Genomic DNA, 17,666 nt, shown 5'->3' on the forward strand with positions numbered 1-17,666 from the left:
TGTCACAGGAGAAGGCTATGTGAGTCATTTCACCCCTGATATAAAATATTTTCTTTTATTCTACTGGGCTTGGCAAAAAGGCCTGATTGATACATTGAATGAATTTAGTTTTGGTTCACTTATTGTTGTCTGCTTTTAGAATTTTGTAGGTGCAAAAGAAAAGTTTGGTGTGCTTTCTTCCCCTCCGCCCCCTCAGGAGACAAGGAAGTTATGGATTGCTCATTATTACAAAAAAGTATTGGTCCTGGCATCAGTTTACACTATTTAAAATATGAGTGGTGCCGAAACCGGTTTGGCTCAGTGAATAGAGCGTTGGCCTGCGGACTGAAGGGTCCCGGGTTCGATTCCGGTCAAGGGCATGTACCTTGGTTGCGGGCACATCCCCAGTGGGAGGTGTGCAGGAGGCAGCTGATTGATGTTTCTCTCTCATCGATGTTTCTAGCTCTCTATCCCTCTTCCTTCCTCTCTATAAAATATCAATAAAATATATAAAAAATAAAAAATAAAAAAATAAAATAAAATATGAGTGGTTCATCCAGCAGATTCTATACAAATATAAATACTTTTATTGAAGCCATGATGATGAAAGCAACTGGGCAATTATACAAGCAAGCATCCCAATGTATCCCCATTTTTTCATGTTTGAATCCAAAGTGAGACATTCTACTCTTCCACAACTCCGGTTCTTTTCAGGGCACGCTAGGTATGAGTAGTTAAGATCAAATATGGCTCAAAAGGTGAAAGGATTAAGAAGTAAAATTCGTAGTTACAGGGATGTAAATCAAGTACAGCAAAGGGAATATAGTCAATAATATTGTAATAACTATGTATGGTGCCAGGTGGGTACTGGGGGAGAGATGCGGGGGGACACTTTGAAAAGTATATGATTATCTAACCACTATGCTATACACCTGAAACTAATACAAAATAATACTGAGTGCAAATAGTAATTTTAAAATATTATTTTAAGAAAAGAAATAGTTGAGCATAAACCAGAAAAAAAATTTGGGGGCTCAAACATTTTTTAATACATTGTTTAATATTTCCCATAGGACAGGAGTGCAGAAGAGCAAACTGTGTCCAAAACAGAGATTGTGGTTCATTGAAAATGCTATTTTTGTCTCACTCCATATTATGGCCATATGTTTCATGGTCTTAGCTTACTAAGTAGTAAGGGAGAATCATGCCATAAACTTGGATCTTCTTTTGGCTACAGCAAAGCTCAAAAACCAGCCCAGAGATTCAAAAAGAGCTCTTGACCTTGAATGTAAATTATGAAGGGCAAAGCAAAGATTCCATGTGGTCCAGGCATCCCTAAGCCAGCAGGTCTGAACTCTCACCTTGTAGTTTTAGAGTGATTTCCTCTGTCTCACACAACCTTCTGGATACCAATATTTGAGGCTACTAGTGCGTGTGCATAGAGTAATTTATAGAATCTGATTTTTTCTACCTAAGATCGCAGTAAAATAGCCATTTTTGTTTTGTTATGTCTATTTGTCCCACATTTCATATGAAGGGTCTCAAAATAGCAAAATAATAAATCTTTGATTGTGCTGTTTCCTCTGATTTGACCATCTCCTGTAAAAAGGATAGGAATCAACCATTTTGGAAGCTAAGAAAACTGAAAAAGTCAAAGGTAACCATCCTGGTAATTGTTGATCAAATTTTTTTTTTGGCCAAAGCAAGCATGAACACTACATATGGTTTCTTGTCCAATAATTAGTATAGACCTTCATCGCCACCACTATAGCACAATTAGGAGTCTCTCAATCCTAATTTTCACACAGAGCACATGCAAACTATTCATGTTTTATAATACATTTTAGAGGAGAAATCTAGGCTAACTCAACTGCTGACTCTTTTTTTTTTTCAACTGCTGACTCTTTAACAGTGAAATTTTAAATTTTCGTCTATTTTAATTTTTGAAATTCCACCCTAACTAAAGACTGTGGCAGCCCAAGGGTTTGATCCTGCTGTGTGTAGGAGGTATTCAATCACTAGCTCTTTTTATAAGACTTGTAATCACCAAGTTCAAAGAGTAGGTAAAAGGACTTGAGGAATACCTCCCCACCTTCCATCTTTTCACCTCTATCCAGACAGCCTATAAAATGAAGGAAATGACTCCAAAAGAAAACAAGGTTGTAGAGAATTCTGAGGAAGTCAAGGGCAATGAAAAACAGCAAAGAGGCTGAAAGAGGCTGGTGAATGGGAAACTATGATTTATGGGAGAAACAGGAAAAAAAAAGTCAGCACTGCTGGACAGGTTTCTTTTCAGAGAGGGAAAACCCCGTCTCTCGGAAGAAGAAGCAGCAGGATGAGACAAGAATGCAGAGACTGAGCTAGAGAGAGCCCTTCAAGAAGGAGAGATGAATGGAATAGGTAAAGAGGAACAACTACTACAGCAAGCATGTCAAACTCAAAGGTTAACACGGGCCAAATAAACGAGGCATGTGGCCCGTGGGCCGCATGTTTGACATGCTTATACTACAGACTTGGAGCTACACAGAGGAAATGAACTCCCTGCTTCCCCCTGAGAGCCCCCAGGCCTCTACTCCAACATACACCCTAGAGACCAAGCACCTCAAGGGCAAATATTGGGTCTTACAAGTGTCCAGCCCATAGTGGCACTCAATCAATGTTCACTCAATTATCGGATGAGAGCAATAAGGAGGATCCAACAAGTGAGCAGTGGCAAAGGAACTTGTGACGAGGTCTAGGAAACAGGCTTCTAAGAGACTGGAAATCATCATCAAAGTCAATGGTAGCTACTATAGCCCAATATACAAAAAGTTCCTGAATTGGAGGAAACACATCTTCTATCTCTCTGTATCATAGTTATCTATGTTTCCCCAACATATCATTAGATTCAACAGATGTTTGTTGAACTGCACTGAACTTGATCAATTCAATATGTGCTGTCCTCCTGGAGTGGACACTTGAGAAGTGACATGAGCCTGCTCATACTTCTCAAGCACACTGATTGCTACCCTCCCCTTGTTCTTACAAAGATGGATGAGAGACATGACTGGAAGAAATATTGCTCGGGGCAAAGATGGTCTTTTGTCAATTTCTTTTTCTAATTAAATGCAGGCATACTGGAAAAGAAAGGAAGATAGAGGAAATAAATTACTTTAGTGCAGATTATATTAATGAAATATGATTTGAATTTCTAAGCCATGGCCTCCTAACTACATTTCCTTTTTTGATTAGGTTACTTGCTTGGCTAATGAGGAAATACAGTGGACTGCGTAACTCTGCAAGACATTTAACAGGATTTCTGAACAGTGTGATAGCAAAATCAGGTGGATTTGTACCAAGCTATATATACAGTGCTGCTTAGTGTCAACCTGGGAAGAGGTCTATGGTGGGCTGCCTCAGGGCTCAGTTATGTCCTGTTGAGTATTGACCTGGATAAAAATGAAGACATGATTATCAAATCTGTGATGGCATGAAAATGAGAGGCATGGCAAAATGTGGGTTGGCAGAGTTAAGACATTTACAAAAGCCCTGGACATTAGGATGATGATGGCTAAGTCAACTGTAACAGGATGGTGTTCTAAAGGGATAAATGTGAGGTCCAATAAACCAGCTGGCTAAAGTGCAGGATTTGGAGACGTGGCTTAACAAGAATATCCATAGAAAAGACTCAGGCATTTTATTTGATAGTCAAATGGATTTATCATAAAGCTACAGAAGCTTAAACTTCAAGGCCCCTCACTGGCATGGGCACCTCAGAAAGCCCTGTACTTAATTGTATATTAATAATTTTGTTTTCTTTTTCTTAAAAGGAGCCCCCAAATTATGTAATTACAGAGCTCCTCAAAGCCTGCATCCTCTCCCCATTGATATTTAATTGTGGATGGTAACAGTCAAAAATTACTTTTAGACTTACTGACTAGAAGACTGTATTGAAAACTATAGTCATCAGCTCTCACAACACACCTGGTCAATGACCCTTGAAGTATGGTGTCCAGTGTGAATCACGGCATTTTAGAGAAACTAGACCATAAACAAACAAGCAAACAATTTGAAAGAGGTCGCCTTATTGGCTCCTTCTTCTTGGCCTTAGCCTCTTTTCTAATACATTGCTCCTTCTAAATTACTTCATCTACTTTTTCATATGCTGATGGCTACCAAATTAACATATCCACCCCCAACTCTTAGTTCTCTGAGCTCTGGACTCATGTATCCAACTTGGCGTCTGATAACACCAAGGCACTAAAGCATGACCAAGACTGAACTCTTGCATTTTCCCCATACCCACTCCATCTCCCCTTCCTACCAATGAAACAAGTTTGAAGGACAGTGACCAGGGAATACAGGAAATCTTTAATAGCTTGGTTTATGTAGAACAGTGGGTGGAACCAAAAATGATTAATCTGGAAGAAAAAAAATTGGCATTGCTAGTGAAGAGTGTCTAAGACAGTGTCAGGTGGAACAGGGATCACAGTTCTTCCTTGAAGATACAAGGAGACAAATAAGGAAAAACTTCCTAACAGAGAGACTAAAAAATGTCCCCAGGAGATGGTGATTTTACCATTCTTGGATTTCAGGGAGTGGTAAGGTTAGCCAGATGACTGTTTTAAGTCTAAATCCTGGTTTGGAAGTTGACTTCCAATGACTAAGACTTCCAAAATCTGAAGCTCAAAATGCACTGATAATTCTATTTTTAAGTCCTTTTTTTAAAAACAAACAAACAAACAAACAAAAAAACTATTCTCATCCACAAATGTATTATTTTTGTTTTTCCAAAACTGTGTTTCTGATTTCTCTGGAGTGATGAGTAGGTATCAAGGACTGGATAAAAGGGAAAAAAACTGGACCTTTAAGGTCCCTTTGTTAGTGAGTCATTCTATACTCAAGCCCTTGCTCCAGTGCAACTACAGGCAATCATAGCTCTAACAGGCTGGTGACCATTGGTCCTGTCCAGTGATTTTCAACCCTCTGGCTGCAGCAGCCTTTCTTCAAAGTCTACAATGCCAAAGGAATAAAGGCTGAGGGCTCTGGTTGTGGCAGGAGGGAAAGAGTGAATTCTACCCAATATTCTCCCCTTCTCTTGTCTTCCCCCGCTAGCCCTGACACCACTGATCTAGTCTGTTAGGGAGAACTCCAAAGATCCTTTTGTGTTGAATATAACTTTCTCCAAAATAATTAGGTGGTGTTATGGGGCAAGCAGAAGAGACTATGGCAGAGTCTCTGGCCTACAGGACACCTGGCTGAGTATAATAAAGTGTATACCCTTCAGAGCCCATCCCAGTGATTTCAAACCTTGGGAATCTGCCCTTCCACATAGCTCACATTCTTCATCTAAGGCTGTTTCTTTTTCTTTGGTAATTAGGGGTAAATTCTAATATGTGCAGAGCCTATTGTGCTAAAATTCTACTTTGTGGGCTAATAAAAAAACGATTTAAGCAGCAATTTCATAACACTATGCCTTATTTAAAGAGAGAGAGGACTATTATTTGGGGTCAGATGGATGAATTATGATGATACCTCCTTATTTAAGATTGGGGCAATGACAAACCCTTTTCTTTACATTCATCCTTTGTTCGATTTTACTGCAAAGTCAAACCAATGATGTGGGACAGAAGCCAGCCACCAGAAACTAATTGCAGAACTGCACAGGCATGCAGGGGAGGCGCCCATGCATATAAATGAGCTGAGGGTCAGGCTAAACTCAGGCCAGCGCACCACCCACCCGGGCTATTGGGCCACAGGGCAATTTCCAGGCCTCTACACCTCTCTCCCTTCCCCGGGGCAAGGCACTGAAACTGTGTGCAACCTCTGACCTACCAGACAAATGCCCTCAGACACAACATGCACTGGAGAACTCAATCTTGCAAAAGATTCTGACTTTAAAGTGATCACGCATCAGTTTTGGGGTGGCAGGTAGAGTGAGAATTGTAGTTCTAGATTGGAATTTCAGTGCAATGAACAAAAGCCTTTCCACTGTGTGGGTGCAAAAGACATGCCGACAGATCACAGCCTCTGGAGAAAGACAGGGCCCTGTGACCCCTTCTCGCTGTGAGGAGCCAGGACTGTCTGCCTCCGGATCCAGATGACAACGCTAAGTAAAATGTTCCTTTTCATTTTGTTATCCCTCCTCTCCCAGTGGGTAGGGAGTGAAACATAGTTCTGTCATCTGCCCAGTCTTTTTATAGAAGCTTCCAGGTGAGCCAAATGAAGCTGGGCAGTTTATTTACAGCTCTTGCCAGTGATGAAAAGTACACAGAGACCTCTCTGTGAAGCGCAGCCTAAGGAAGATTAAATGCAGAAAGACAGATGGCCCTTCACGACACCCAGGAGGCCGAGAGGCCGCCATCTCAGGAAGTTCTCAGGAAGATGGTTTTAAATAGATGTGGTAACTCCTCCTGTCAGCACACCCCTCAACCCTCCAAGTGGAAATCTGCTATCAGCTGCCGGCAGGCCCCAACCTGCTGCGGTGACAACCCTGAACGTGTCTGTAACGACTATAAACAAATAAACAGAATGAAAGAGGCACATTCTTTTGGAAAGAGACGTTGCCCAGCCAGGATAAATTCTCCAGCAGACATAACCAAATCAAAATCTTCACTCGGATGTTCCCAAATCCCACTATCATCATCTAGTTTTCAATACCTCACATGTATCATCCTTGAATAAGATACACCCATCAGAAATATTAAAGACCCAGCTTCAGTCCAGCTTCTTCAACCATCTTTTTCCTGGAGCAATGTGAACCATGAACCTGCCCCACGTTCCTACTTGTAGCCCTTTCCTGAGCCCTCTCTTTTGGGGCTGTTCAAACAGCCCAAACATTGGGGCCCGGCATTAAAAGAAAAGAAATCAGAAATAATTAGATCAGGGAAAGGAAGTTCAAGCACTGAAAGAGATCGGGGGTGGTTAAATCCTACCAAAAGTCCAAAGGATTTTTGGAATATTCTTTCAGAAAACAGGAAACCTGGATTTTCCTTTGGGCTCATTTCAAAAGTTTCCATCATTTCAAATGTTGCCATCCGTAAAATGTTGACTGTTCCAAAACCCCTCCATCTGACTCTTGAGCCATTAAGAATGCTTCCGATTAATTATAGATGAGTACTCTAAATTCTTTTGGTGATGAGTCACAGTTTTGCTTATTTCAAAGGAGGTGTGACATTCCCTCCCCTTCTTCTTCTAGCTGCTTTCAAAGAGCAGACTGAGGCTACAACAGTAACAAAGCAATTATAAAGCTTAGATACTCCCAGACAAGAGCCCACCTCTTGATCAGTGAAAATTTCTATGAAGTTCTGGAAGGAGAAAGAGCCGGACTGGAGAATGAGCTCTCCAGTATTTTCAAAGCACTGCCCCGTCAGCACGAGCAGCTTGTGTCGAGCAGCGTCAGTGATCATCAAGCGCACCTGAAACAAAGCACAGGCAACAGGGGTCATGGCAGCTCCGACGTCCCACCTCAGGGCAGGGCTAGCCCTGGGAATGCCCGAAGTTTATTACCAACAAAAACCATTCATTCCCTGGTTATTCATTCCCCCCCTGGGGTGTTGGACAAAGCCAATGACTGTGGTCATCAGATCGCCCATGAACGCGATTTTCCAAGTTTGGCTACAACCAAGACAGTAGCGGTGGTTGACCTTCTCTCCCTAGTTTCCTTGTCTCTTTCAAAGCAGCCTCCATAGCTGGTGATCATTTGTTCCACAGCTGTGTCTGCTAGCAGCTCATGGTCTGAGCCTTATGACTATCTCACTGGCTGAGTCACCAAGTACAGTCCAAGTCCCACCACTGCTGCCTCAGGAAACAGGTTTCCAACGAGGGTCCCGAGTCAGCCCCTCCCATGTAGGATCCCCTTCCTTCCAAGCCACACACCAAACACACAGCTCCAAATGCAGCCTACAGTGGGATCAGCCAGGTACCTAACCTTGAACATAAAACAAAAGGCTGCCCCTGAATGGATCCTTTTAAATAGGACTGTAAATGGTTTGTACTAAAGAACTCTGTGAACTTGAGGTGGCAGGTCGTCAGCCTATCCTTAGGCAGAAATGCTGCTCTAAGCCCCAAGGTAATCATTCTATGCCCATTTCGCTCAGAGGGGGGGACACAAAGGTAAATAGGCCACGAGGATCCATTTCCCCCCCCCCAAAAAAAAAAACCCATCTAATCAAGGAAACGCACATATACTGAAGTAATTATTCCAGCCCCACCTGTTCCACAAGCAAGCCTGAATTCCTTAAAGAAATTCTCTATTTTTTCCCTTTTCCGTGTCTCACAGATGTCTGGCTGGGTATAAAGCTTTTTTCAAATTGTATTTCACTTCCTGATTCTGTTAGTCAGAGAGCGTGAGATAGCCCATCACTTGCCTCAACTTTGTACCTTAATGGATTGTCAGAAAGGTCCAAGAGGACCTGCTAAGCTGAAGCAGGAAGAAGTGGGATCAAAACAGGCTACATAATGCCCAGCTGGTGTGGCTCAGTGTTTGAACGTCGACCTATGAACTAGAAGGTCAGGGTTCGATTCCTGCTCAGGGCACATGCCCAGATTTCGGGCTCGATCCCCAGTAGGGGGCATGCAAGAGGCAGCCAATCAATGATTCTCTCTCATCATTGATGTTTATATCTCTTTCTCCCTTTCCCTTCCTCTCTAAAATAAACAAAAAACATATTTGGAAAAAAAAAAAAAAAAGGCTTCATAATGATAGCCAAAAAGGGGAAGCAACCCAAATCCATCAACTGATCAACGGACAAACAAAATGTGGTATATCCATACAATGGAATAGTATTCAGCCATAAAAAGAAATAAAGTACTGATATATGCTACAATGTGGATGAATCTTGAAAACATTATGCTAATGAAATAAGCCAGGCACAAAGGGCCACATATTGTATGATTCCCATTACCCGAAATATTTAGAATAGGTAAACCCATAGAGGCAAAAAGTAGGTTAAATAGTTGCCAGCAGCTGGAGGGAATGGGGAGTAACTGCTAATGTGTTCAGGATTTGGGGGGTGGGGGTGGTGATATCCTGAAATTAATGGGGATAGTTGTACAACTTTGTGGACATACTAAAACCCACCAAATTACACACTTTCAAAGCATGAACTTTATGGTATGTGAGTGGTATGGATGTAAAATATCTCGATTAAAAAAAAAAGGCTATAATCACAGAGATGCTCAAAGCATCTTCAGGTAATGCAGTCCCTCCCCCTCCCCAGGGCCTATAGCTACTTCAATGTCCAAGAAGCAATTCAATAAAGGAAACAGTAAATGAAGATATACCCACTCCTCGGGCCTAGGTCCCCAGAGATTCTTGGCTTCAGCCAAGTTCTTATCGTCTAGTGGGCTGTGAAATAACCCGTTACTCTCTCTGGCAAAAATTTCATATATGGAAACAGTAATATTATTAATCAGAATAGCCAGTTTATATTTCAGTTGTTATGTGCCATGCTGTGTGCTAAGTGCTTCACATTTCTAAACACCAAATTAAATATGAAAATTAAATGTAAGCACTGTATAATCTCCATTTCACAGAGGTCGCCATGGAGGCAAGAGACAGTAAATACCCTGCCCAAGGCCACCAGCGAATGAGTGGAAGAACCCAGGCAGTCGGCACCATGGGCCACGCTCCTGACCGCCACGCTCCCCTGACTCTCAACAGTGATAAGGGATTGAGCAGGATGGATCTGAAGGGGCTCACATCTGAGATGCCGTTCTTCAAATTTGGGTCCTGGATGTCCCAGGCTGAGGGCTTGCCATCTATTTCCCCTGCTGCACCCTAGCAGAGTCCATCCCAGCAGCACACCCTCCATGTACACACAAGATTTCTACCCACCAGCCTCAATGAAATATTCCAGTTCCAGAACATTCTTCCACTTTGTCCTTATTGGGAAGGGCAGTCTGGAGTGGTGTTGACACAAAGAACCAGCCACTGACTGGACCCAGCATCCTGGACCAAGAACTTTTCTCTCCCCTCTCCCTCTCCCGCCACCTGCCCCAGTGCCTCCTGTCAGCTGGGTCCTGTAACTGTGTGAGGCCCTGCCCAGACCCCGCAGAGCTGAATGCCCACCTCAGTGCTGACTGCTTCGTCTGAAGGGTTGATCAGGACCACTGTTTCTAACACGTCACTTCGGTGATGAAGGATCTTTTGTCCTGCAGGCACAAAAACACAGACAAAAGAGGAGACCTTTAGCTTTTCCGGATTAAAACCGCCCCGCCTGCTTCTGGGGCAGCTGAAGCATTTCTGCTTCTGACGAGGCACTGAAGCAGGATTCTCCACGTCGTCTTGGGAAACACAATCGGTGTTACTAAACAAGAGGGTGCAGGCCCCCGCAGGTTCCTCCAGGAATGGGGTCTGTGTGGTCCGGGGCTCCTCAGGCTCTCATCACCCCCTCGGTTTCAAGGTTGATCGCCAGCCTGCCTGTGGGTTAATGGCAATTTTCATCTGAGACAAGGGTGGATGCCAGGAAAACTCAACGGGGCTCTTGACATTTCCTTTCTCATGGTAATTGGGGATGTTTCTGCGTATCAGCCTTTCTTCTGGTGAGAACGGTGCTGAGATTAATTAGGAGCCTTATTGTGAAATGAATGACATCCAGAAACCCCGGCTAACAATTAGCCCAACAAGCAGAATGGCTGTCTGAGGCAGGCTTACAGTCTGTTGGGGTGTTCATTCATTAATTCTCTTGCTCATAGAAAAGTGGAGAAACTGTGAGCAAATGAAAAGTGGAGAAAAACTCTCCTGCTGGACAGGGAACGACACAGCAAGGTGCTGTGGGAAGGAAGAAGCCTGTTGAAGGGGGGCTGGAATTCTGCAGTGTTTGTGGCTCCAACACCCCTGACTTCCCACACCTTAGAGGTTTTAGGGCATCCTGTGGCTAAAACCAGCCGAAGTGGACTGAGGCCTATGGATGACCTACAAAGGCTCCCCGCTCCTTGGACAATGAGATGAAAGGGATCAGGCGACGTGTGGCCAGAGTGGGTGATATATGCTCTGCCAATCGATGAGGGACAAAGAAAGGCACATGAGAGGGAGACACATGGTTGGGAGGGGAGACAAGAACATGTGTGCTGATTGAAGTACAACGAAACTTGGATAAATGGGAGGAAATGGAATAGAATCTCAGGGAGAGAGATACCAAAGGAGAGATATAAGAAGAGAGAATGACCAAAAAGTAACTGTTTTCCAGGAAAAATGTTGTTTCTTCAAAAAGCTAAAATAGAACTACTATATGACCCAGCTATTCCACTCCTAGGTGAATTAAAAGTGGGGATTTGAACAGATACTTGTATGCCAATGTTCATTGCAGCATTATTCACAATAGCCAAAAGGTGGAGACAACCAAATGTCCACCCACGGTTGAAACAACATATGGTATACCCAACCAAAGGAATATTACTCAGCCATGAAAACGAATGAAGTTCTGATACATACAACAACAAGGATGAACCTTTAAAATATTATGCTAAATGAAGCCAGACACAGAGGGACAAATACTGTATAATGTCACTTACATGAAATGTCTAGAATAAGCAAATTTGTAGAGTCAGAGAGCAAATTAGACGTTACCAGAGGCTGGGAGAGAGGGACTGGAGAGTCACTGCCTAATGAGCAGAGTTTCTGTTTGAGGTGATGAAAAAATTTTGGAAATAGAGGTGATGGTTACACAACATTGTGAATGTGATTAATGCCACTAAATTGTACATTTAAAGATGATTAAAATGACAAACTTTATGTTTTCTATATATTTTACCAGAACTTAAACAATTAATAATGTAATAATGCCAAAACCTATTAAATAGTACACTTTAAATGGGTGAATTGTATGGTACGCGAATCTCAATAAAGAGGTTACAGGAAAAAAGCAGTCCAGGATACACAGCTTAGTTAGGGCTTTTCCCCTTCATCTCATCAGGGACTAGCACTACTATGGAAATAGCAGCATGATGAAATACCACCACTGCATCATCAAGCCTGTTCCTTCCATTGTCTTCTTTTTCCTAACTGTAACATTTCCCAGTAGACCCCGCATTAGACATGGAAGAAGCCCAAACTAAACATTAATGATGCCAGGCACTGTTCTAAGCACTGCACATGTACCAACTCACTTAATCCCCAGAAGAGCTCAAGAATTGAGGTGCCATGTCCCCTTTTACTATAAGGACAATGAAGTCTACAGAAGACAATTAACTAGCCCAAAGTCACACAACCAGTAAGTGGTCGAGCCAGGACCCGAACAAGGCACAGGCGTTAAATGCCAAGGAAGAGCTAGGGAAAATCCAGAGGAATAAAATCAGAAATGTGCTTAAAGAAGCAAGAAGCATCAGGAGAAGAATATTAGCAAAAAAAAAAAAAAAGCAAAGGTGGCAGGACACCCACATAAAAGAGGGTAAATTTAAGAGAAGGTGTGTGATCCTTTACTCCCAAAGCCTGAAAATACAGAAACCCCGAAACAGAACAATGTCACACAATTGGAGCAGGCGAAGGACTGAGCCTCAAGAAAAATAATTCAACTCAGACATAGGCAAGAACGTTCATTTGTGAATGCCGGAGTCTGTAATTTGCTGGACATCGCTTCTTGGCTTGGTTGCTTTTGCTTTTGACAACCATATGCATTTAAAGCTCACGCAAAAGAACATCCAATTGAATAAGCAAATGATAAAATGACAACCAGCGAAACAGCAAACTGTCTCCTTTCTAAGTCCTTCCATCAGTGGCCTCCGTGAAACAAAGACTTCAGGGGCTTCAAAGGCACTAAGTTGAGACAAAATTAAGCAAAAGCTTAAAGCCCAGGAGACATGAAAGGCTGTTTCCTTGATCAAACTTTGGACCTGTTTTCAGACAGCATAATGCCACAGAGTGACTGTAGTCATTGCTGTAGGATACTGTAAGAACCCACAAAAGCAGACGTGGCTCCTTCCCCAGGGATGGTAAAGGAATCAGAGCCCCCTTCTTTCCTAAGTGATCTCCACGCTGCCCCAACTGCTAACTGCATCCTTCCAGATGCACATCTAAGCCACAACCCAGCCGGCCCGAGCCTCAGCCCACCCAGCATGCCCTTCCTCGGACACTCCCTGGCAGGGGACTTCTTACCATCCACAAGGAGTTCCTTTCCTCTGTGGCTTCATCACTTCCAAACAAAACAAATGCCATGTGACAGTGGCTGTGACCTCTACTCCTTCCAAGTCAATTTTCAGACCTGTTTGCACAGGATTTCAACGGAGGATGCTCTTTCTGTCCATCTTTGGAAACACTGACACAGACGCGCACCAAAATACCATGGCTGCTCCTTCAACAAAAGCCTTTTTATAGGATTGAATTTGAATGAAGGAGGGGATTTAGAGAGAGAGAGAGAGAGAGAGAGAGAGAGAGAGAGACAAGCTTCAAGCTCTTGTCACAGCCCGACTGTTGGCCAGATTCTTCTCCCAACGACGTAACCAGGGGCCGGGCCTTCCTGGCATCCGGCAAGCCCAGGGCCTGCCAGAGGGGCCGGGGCGCTGTGCCCCCATCCCTGTGTCCCCATGGGATGCCAGCTCCTCTGGCAGCAGGCTGCTCTGAGCTCTGGCTGCCTGGACGCTTACAAAGTTGCATATTTGGGGAATGTTTCACACTGGGAAGCAGGCCAGGCATTCTGAAGAGAGGCCGCCTGCCACCCCCGCCTGAAAAGGTCTCATTCAATTGCTTCAAAGAACAAGTTCCCAGGAAAGAAAGACAAGCCAGTTGCAGCCGCTCTCTCCACCATTGCCGTTATAGATCGCATGCTACAGAAACAGCTCACGGGGGAACCACTAGGCAGCCCGGTGAATAGGTAACTCCTCTCAGCACCGGTCTGAGGGAGGCAAAAGCAGGGGTTTGAGATGGAATGACTGTCATCATTGCTTTGATAAGACAGGCTTTGAGGGCCCCCCACAAACGCAGTGTAATTGTGAAGGCTCCATCCCAGGGGGGATGGGGGGGATGTTATGTGACACAGAAAAATGGGCCTGCTCCACCTTAGAAACAACAGAGGATGGTCGGGGACCCCCTGAGGCAGCATGGTCCTTGGAGACAATGAGACTTTTGTCGATATACTGGAAAAGGCCATGCTTGAAACTCAATAAGCCTGTATTTTTCAGTTATTGCTGGGACTTTTTTCCTTTTTCAACATTGAATCTGTCTTTTAAGGTTGGGCTATTCTAGTGGTTTATGTTTTACTATATTCAGGTGACTTTGAAATCTCTTAAAACGAAATGTTATTTTCTAGGTATATATTTTTTAGGATGCTTATGGGGTCTCTTCACAGTTTAATATGCATTTAATGTAATGAAGACCCTGACCACCGCTGGATTCACAGTCACCCAGTCCTGAGGCACAGCCATAACCAAACCTCCGCAAACTTGGCACCTTCTCTGTTACACAGCTGACCCTTCTCTCCCACACCCATCAGCCCAGAACACAGTGACTAAAGAGGCTGTAACATCTCTGTTGGGGCCACAGCAACACCCAAAGCTGTCAGCCCAGTTAGGCAGCTGCTGAATGAAACAGCCTGGCCCAACGGAGAGCATGCTGGACCAAACGCTGCAGCTGCGCTGAGAAAGGGGGAAAGCCCTTGACGATAATAATAGCTAGTAATGCTAAATAAAACCTTTTAAACTGTCTTCAAGTGAACGATAACTCTGTATGTCTTAAGGATAAATATTTAATTTCTATTCCCATAAGTTTATTTCTATAACTCCCTTTGCCTGCAAAATGAATATATTGCAACATAATCCAGAAATAGGAATTGAAGAAAAAAGAAAGCCTTTGGCAGGTGTTCAGTATGGAAGGGAGAAGATGAGGGGGATCCCGAGTCACTCATATGGATGGAGGTGACCAGAACTGAGTCATGGCTGGGCCTCCAGCAGAAGGGCCCTCACTCACACCCACCTATCCCTGCCCCCGACTCCACCAGCTCCCGCCGCTGCCCCATCCTCATCCACCGCCCTTGCCCAGGTGGAACCAGAGTGGATTCTTTTTGGAAAAGGCATCTGACATTGTGACTCAGCATTAGAAAAGCTTCCAATGTAAAGAAGCAGAAATCTTGGGGTTAAAGAAGTTTGTAGAGTTAGAAAGGGAAATGTGTGGGGTAATGAAGGACTAGGATTATTTAGCTAAAAGTCAGAAGCACAAAATGCGCTGACATTAAAGTCTGTCATCATTGGGAGGGAGGGAGAGAGGGAGGGAAAATGAGAGCAGTGAGAGTTCTTCAACTCTGCCTCTTCACCAAAGTGGATTTGCAAAGAGGAAACATCTTACCTCCAATCCCACATGCAATAAACACTCCCCAAGCTAAAATTCAGATAAATGGATGACAGCAAGAAATGACAAGTTCTCAGTGCTGGAACTAAACATTAATTACTAGCAACTCTCCCAGCAGCTTTTCATAACAGTCTCTTGTTTGTAATAACACCAAGCCTCCTTTCTGCAGGAATCCACATAATAATGTCAAGCAAGTGTGCTAAGAGGTGGGGCAAGTATGAAGAGAAAGGGTGCTGGTGTGGAGGGAGAGTCACCCGCATCAGCAGTTTTCTAGTGAAGCTCTCTTCTTCAGGAGCCCTCACAGGTGCCCTCTCCGTCCCTCACAACCAAGGCCAGGCCCAGAGCAGGCCCTGGCCCAGCCCCTGCCTTGGGACAAGGTCTCCCAGGCTCCTGGAGGGCAGGAGCAAGTCAGGAAGCCTCACAAGCAGCACCAAGGCCTGTTCCCAAGAACCTGCATGGTCTCCCTGCCTCCTTCTATCCCACCTCATCATTTCTCTAAGCAAGAAAAACAGAGAGAGACCGACGTGGGGCAGCGGGGAGGGGCGTGAGCATGGCTTTGGGAGACCACAATCAGCAGGTCTTTCCCAGGTGCCCCGGGTGAGGGCTCAGAGGAGGGACCAGGTGGAGGGCTGAGGAGCCTGGCCTCACAGAAGCCTCCCCTTGTTCCCTGGCACAAGAAATCACTCCAGACCTGGGGGAGGGATGACCACGAGGCAGGACTAGACAACTTAGCCCCTGGCGTCTGCAAGGAAACACCGGTGCTGGGAGACTTGCTATCTCCTGGTTACACAGGTCCCCAAAGACCAGGTGGCGGCAGAGAACACGAAAGTCAACTGTTACCCGAGACTGTACAGATCCCCCCTCCAGGGAGGTAAAACTCCTGGGTGGAGGGAGTTTGATTTCCCATACCCGACACCCCCACACATCAAAATCAACTTGTTACCTGTCACATCTGTCTGTTCTTGCAGCTCTAAGCCTGAGACTGGAAAAAGGGCCCTTCCTAAGCTGTCCCAGAGGCAGCAGGAGACATGGGTAGAAAGACCACAGAAACATGTTGGTTTTCAGGTCACACACACGTTGGAGCACCTTCCATGTGCCTTTACTGTCCTACCTGGATCAAAATTATAGCTAGGTGCCAGGTGAATGCATGGCGGTGTTTAGTAAGGGCTCCTCATTCTCTGAACACCAGGGGAGCCCATTGTTATGAACACAGCAGGAAACCTTTCACGTATAGAGAGCATTTTATCCTTGGATGGTACCTCATTTAGTCTTCCCTCACATTCCTCTGAAGTGGTGGGGACAAGTATTACTATGCCCTCTTCATGAACCAAAGTTCTAGTGACTTGCTCAAGGCCTCACAGGCTGAGAGAGCGGAATGTGGCCAGTCATGACCAAGGCTGAGACACTATTCTTTTCTCCATCTTTTCCTGATTAAAATAAGGGTTTTCAAGGTGTGAGGCCAAGATTCCCCTTTGTAAGAGGTAAACATGCAGCCGGGTCAGCCACTGGTCAGCCAATGCTGCTGAATCGCTGCCCACTCCAAGGGCACGCTGGCCTCCCACATGCACCCTGAGGCCAGGTCTCTCTTTGTTCCGACTGAACAATCAGAGCCCAGTTCTCTCCCACTTTCCCCCAGATTCCTGGAAATGGTGTTTCTTTTCTGTTGGAAATAAATTTTGTTTCTGCATTTGTTTCATCTCTGATGTATGTCCCTGCGTGTCATGTAGCTCTCCAAATGTTCAGTGCTAGTTTTTTCGAGAGAATAAGAACTGAAATTCCATTATAACAAGATCAGGAGACTTGGTAAAAAACTTTTTTACTGTGATAAGTTGATCATTGCTTGGGAATTAGACTTTTTTTTTCTTTTACCTTAGATGTCTTTTTGTTACAGAGAATTTAGTTGCTATGGAATTTGCACCTACCCCTATTTTTCTCTATATTTCCTGGTGTTAACTAGTTTTTCTTTTTGTTGTCATTGGTTAGGTTTTTCACGTGTTTGCTAGTCCTTCCACCCATCCTTCCCTTGGTTTCTCTGCCATCTTCTGATTTATATTCCTCTGTCTTGTAGATGCCCAGAAAAGCAAACAACTAAAATACCACAGACTTCCAAGGTTCTCTCCTTGTCCTGAACGTGCTCACTACAGGCAGAGACAAACTGAGCCTTCACGTGACAGGCAGGGCAGCCTTGCCCCGGGTGGTACACGGAGGCTCATTTTGCACTTCACATCCCCTCCTGATCCAAATGCTCACCCCAGGAGAACTTGTGGGGGGGTGGGAGGGGTGTGGTGATGCCAGGTGACAATAGGTCTGATTCTTTCCGCAGGGTTCTCATCGCACCCTCTTTCTAAATCCTCTCTTCAGGGTTTTTCTCCAGCCTAATTTATTCTCTTATGTTCTCCCCACACCCCACCCCACCCCCTTTTAAAGT

General features: G+C 44.4%; 1 protein-coding gene across 2 annotated transcripts in view; it reads right to left on the reverse strand.

The window, feature by feature from the left end:
* The window catches only part of MAP1B (microtubule associated protein 1B), a 91,562-nt gene that overhangs the window by 15,403 nt on the left and 58,493 nt on the right, over positions 1–17,666 (reverse strand). Inside the window, exons 1-3 of one of the 2 annotated variants that reach the window (XM_080682038.1) lie at positions 13,055–13,532; positions 10,031–10,113; positions 7,236–7,376 (exon numbers count right to left, since the gene is read on the reverse strand). In XM_080682038.1, the coding sequence (XP_080538164.1) occupies positions 7,236–7,367 (132 nt within the window). In that variant the 5' untranslated portion in view covers positions 7,368–7,376; positions 10,031–10,113; positions 13,055–13,532. Of the gene's footprint in view, positions 1–7,235; positions 7,377–10,030; positions 10,114–13,054; positions 13,533–17,666 lie in introns of those variants that run through there. The other variant, XM_080682037.1, reaches the window with a different exon arrangement.

The sequence above is a fragment of the Plecotus auritus genome, assembly GCF_963455305.1.
Source record: "Plecotus auritus genome assembly, chromosome: 7".
NCBI lineage: Eukaryota > Metazoa > Chordata > Mammalia > Chiroptera > Vespertilionidae > Plecotus > Plecotus auritus.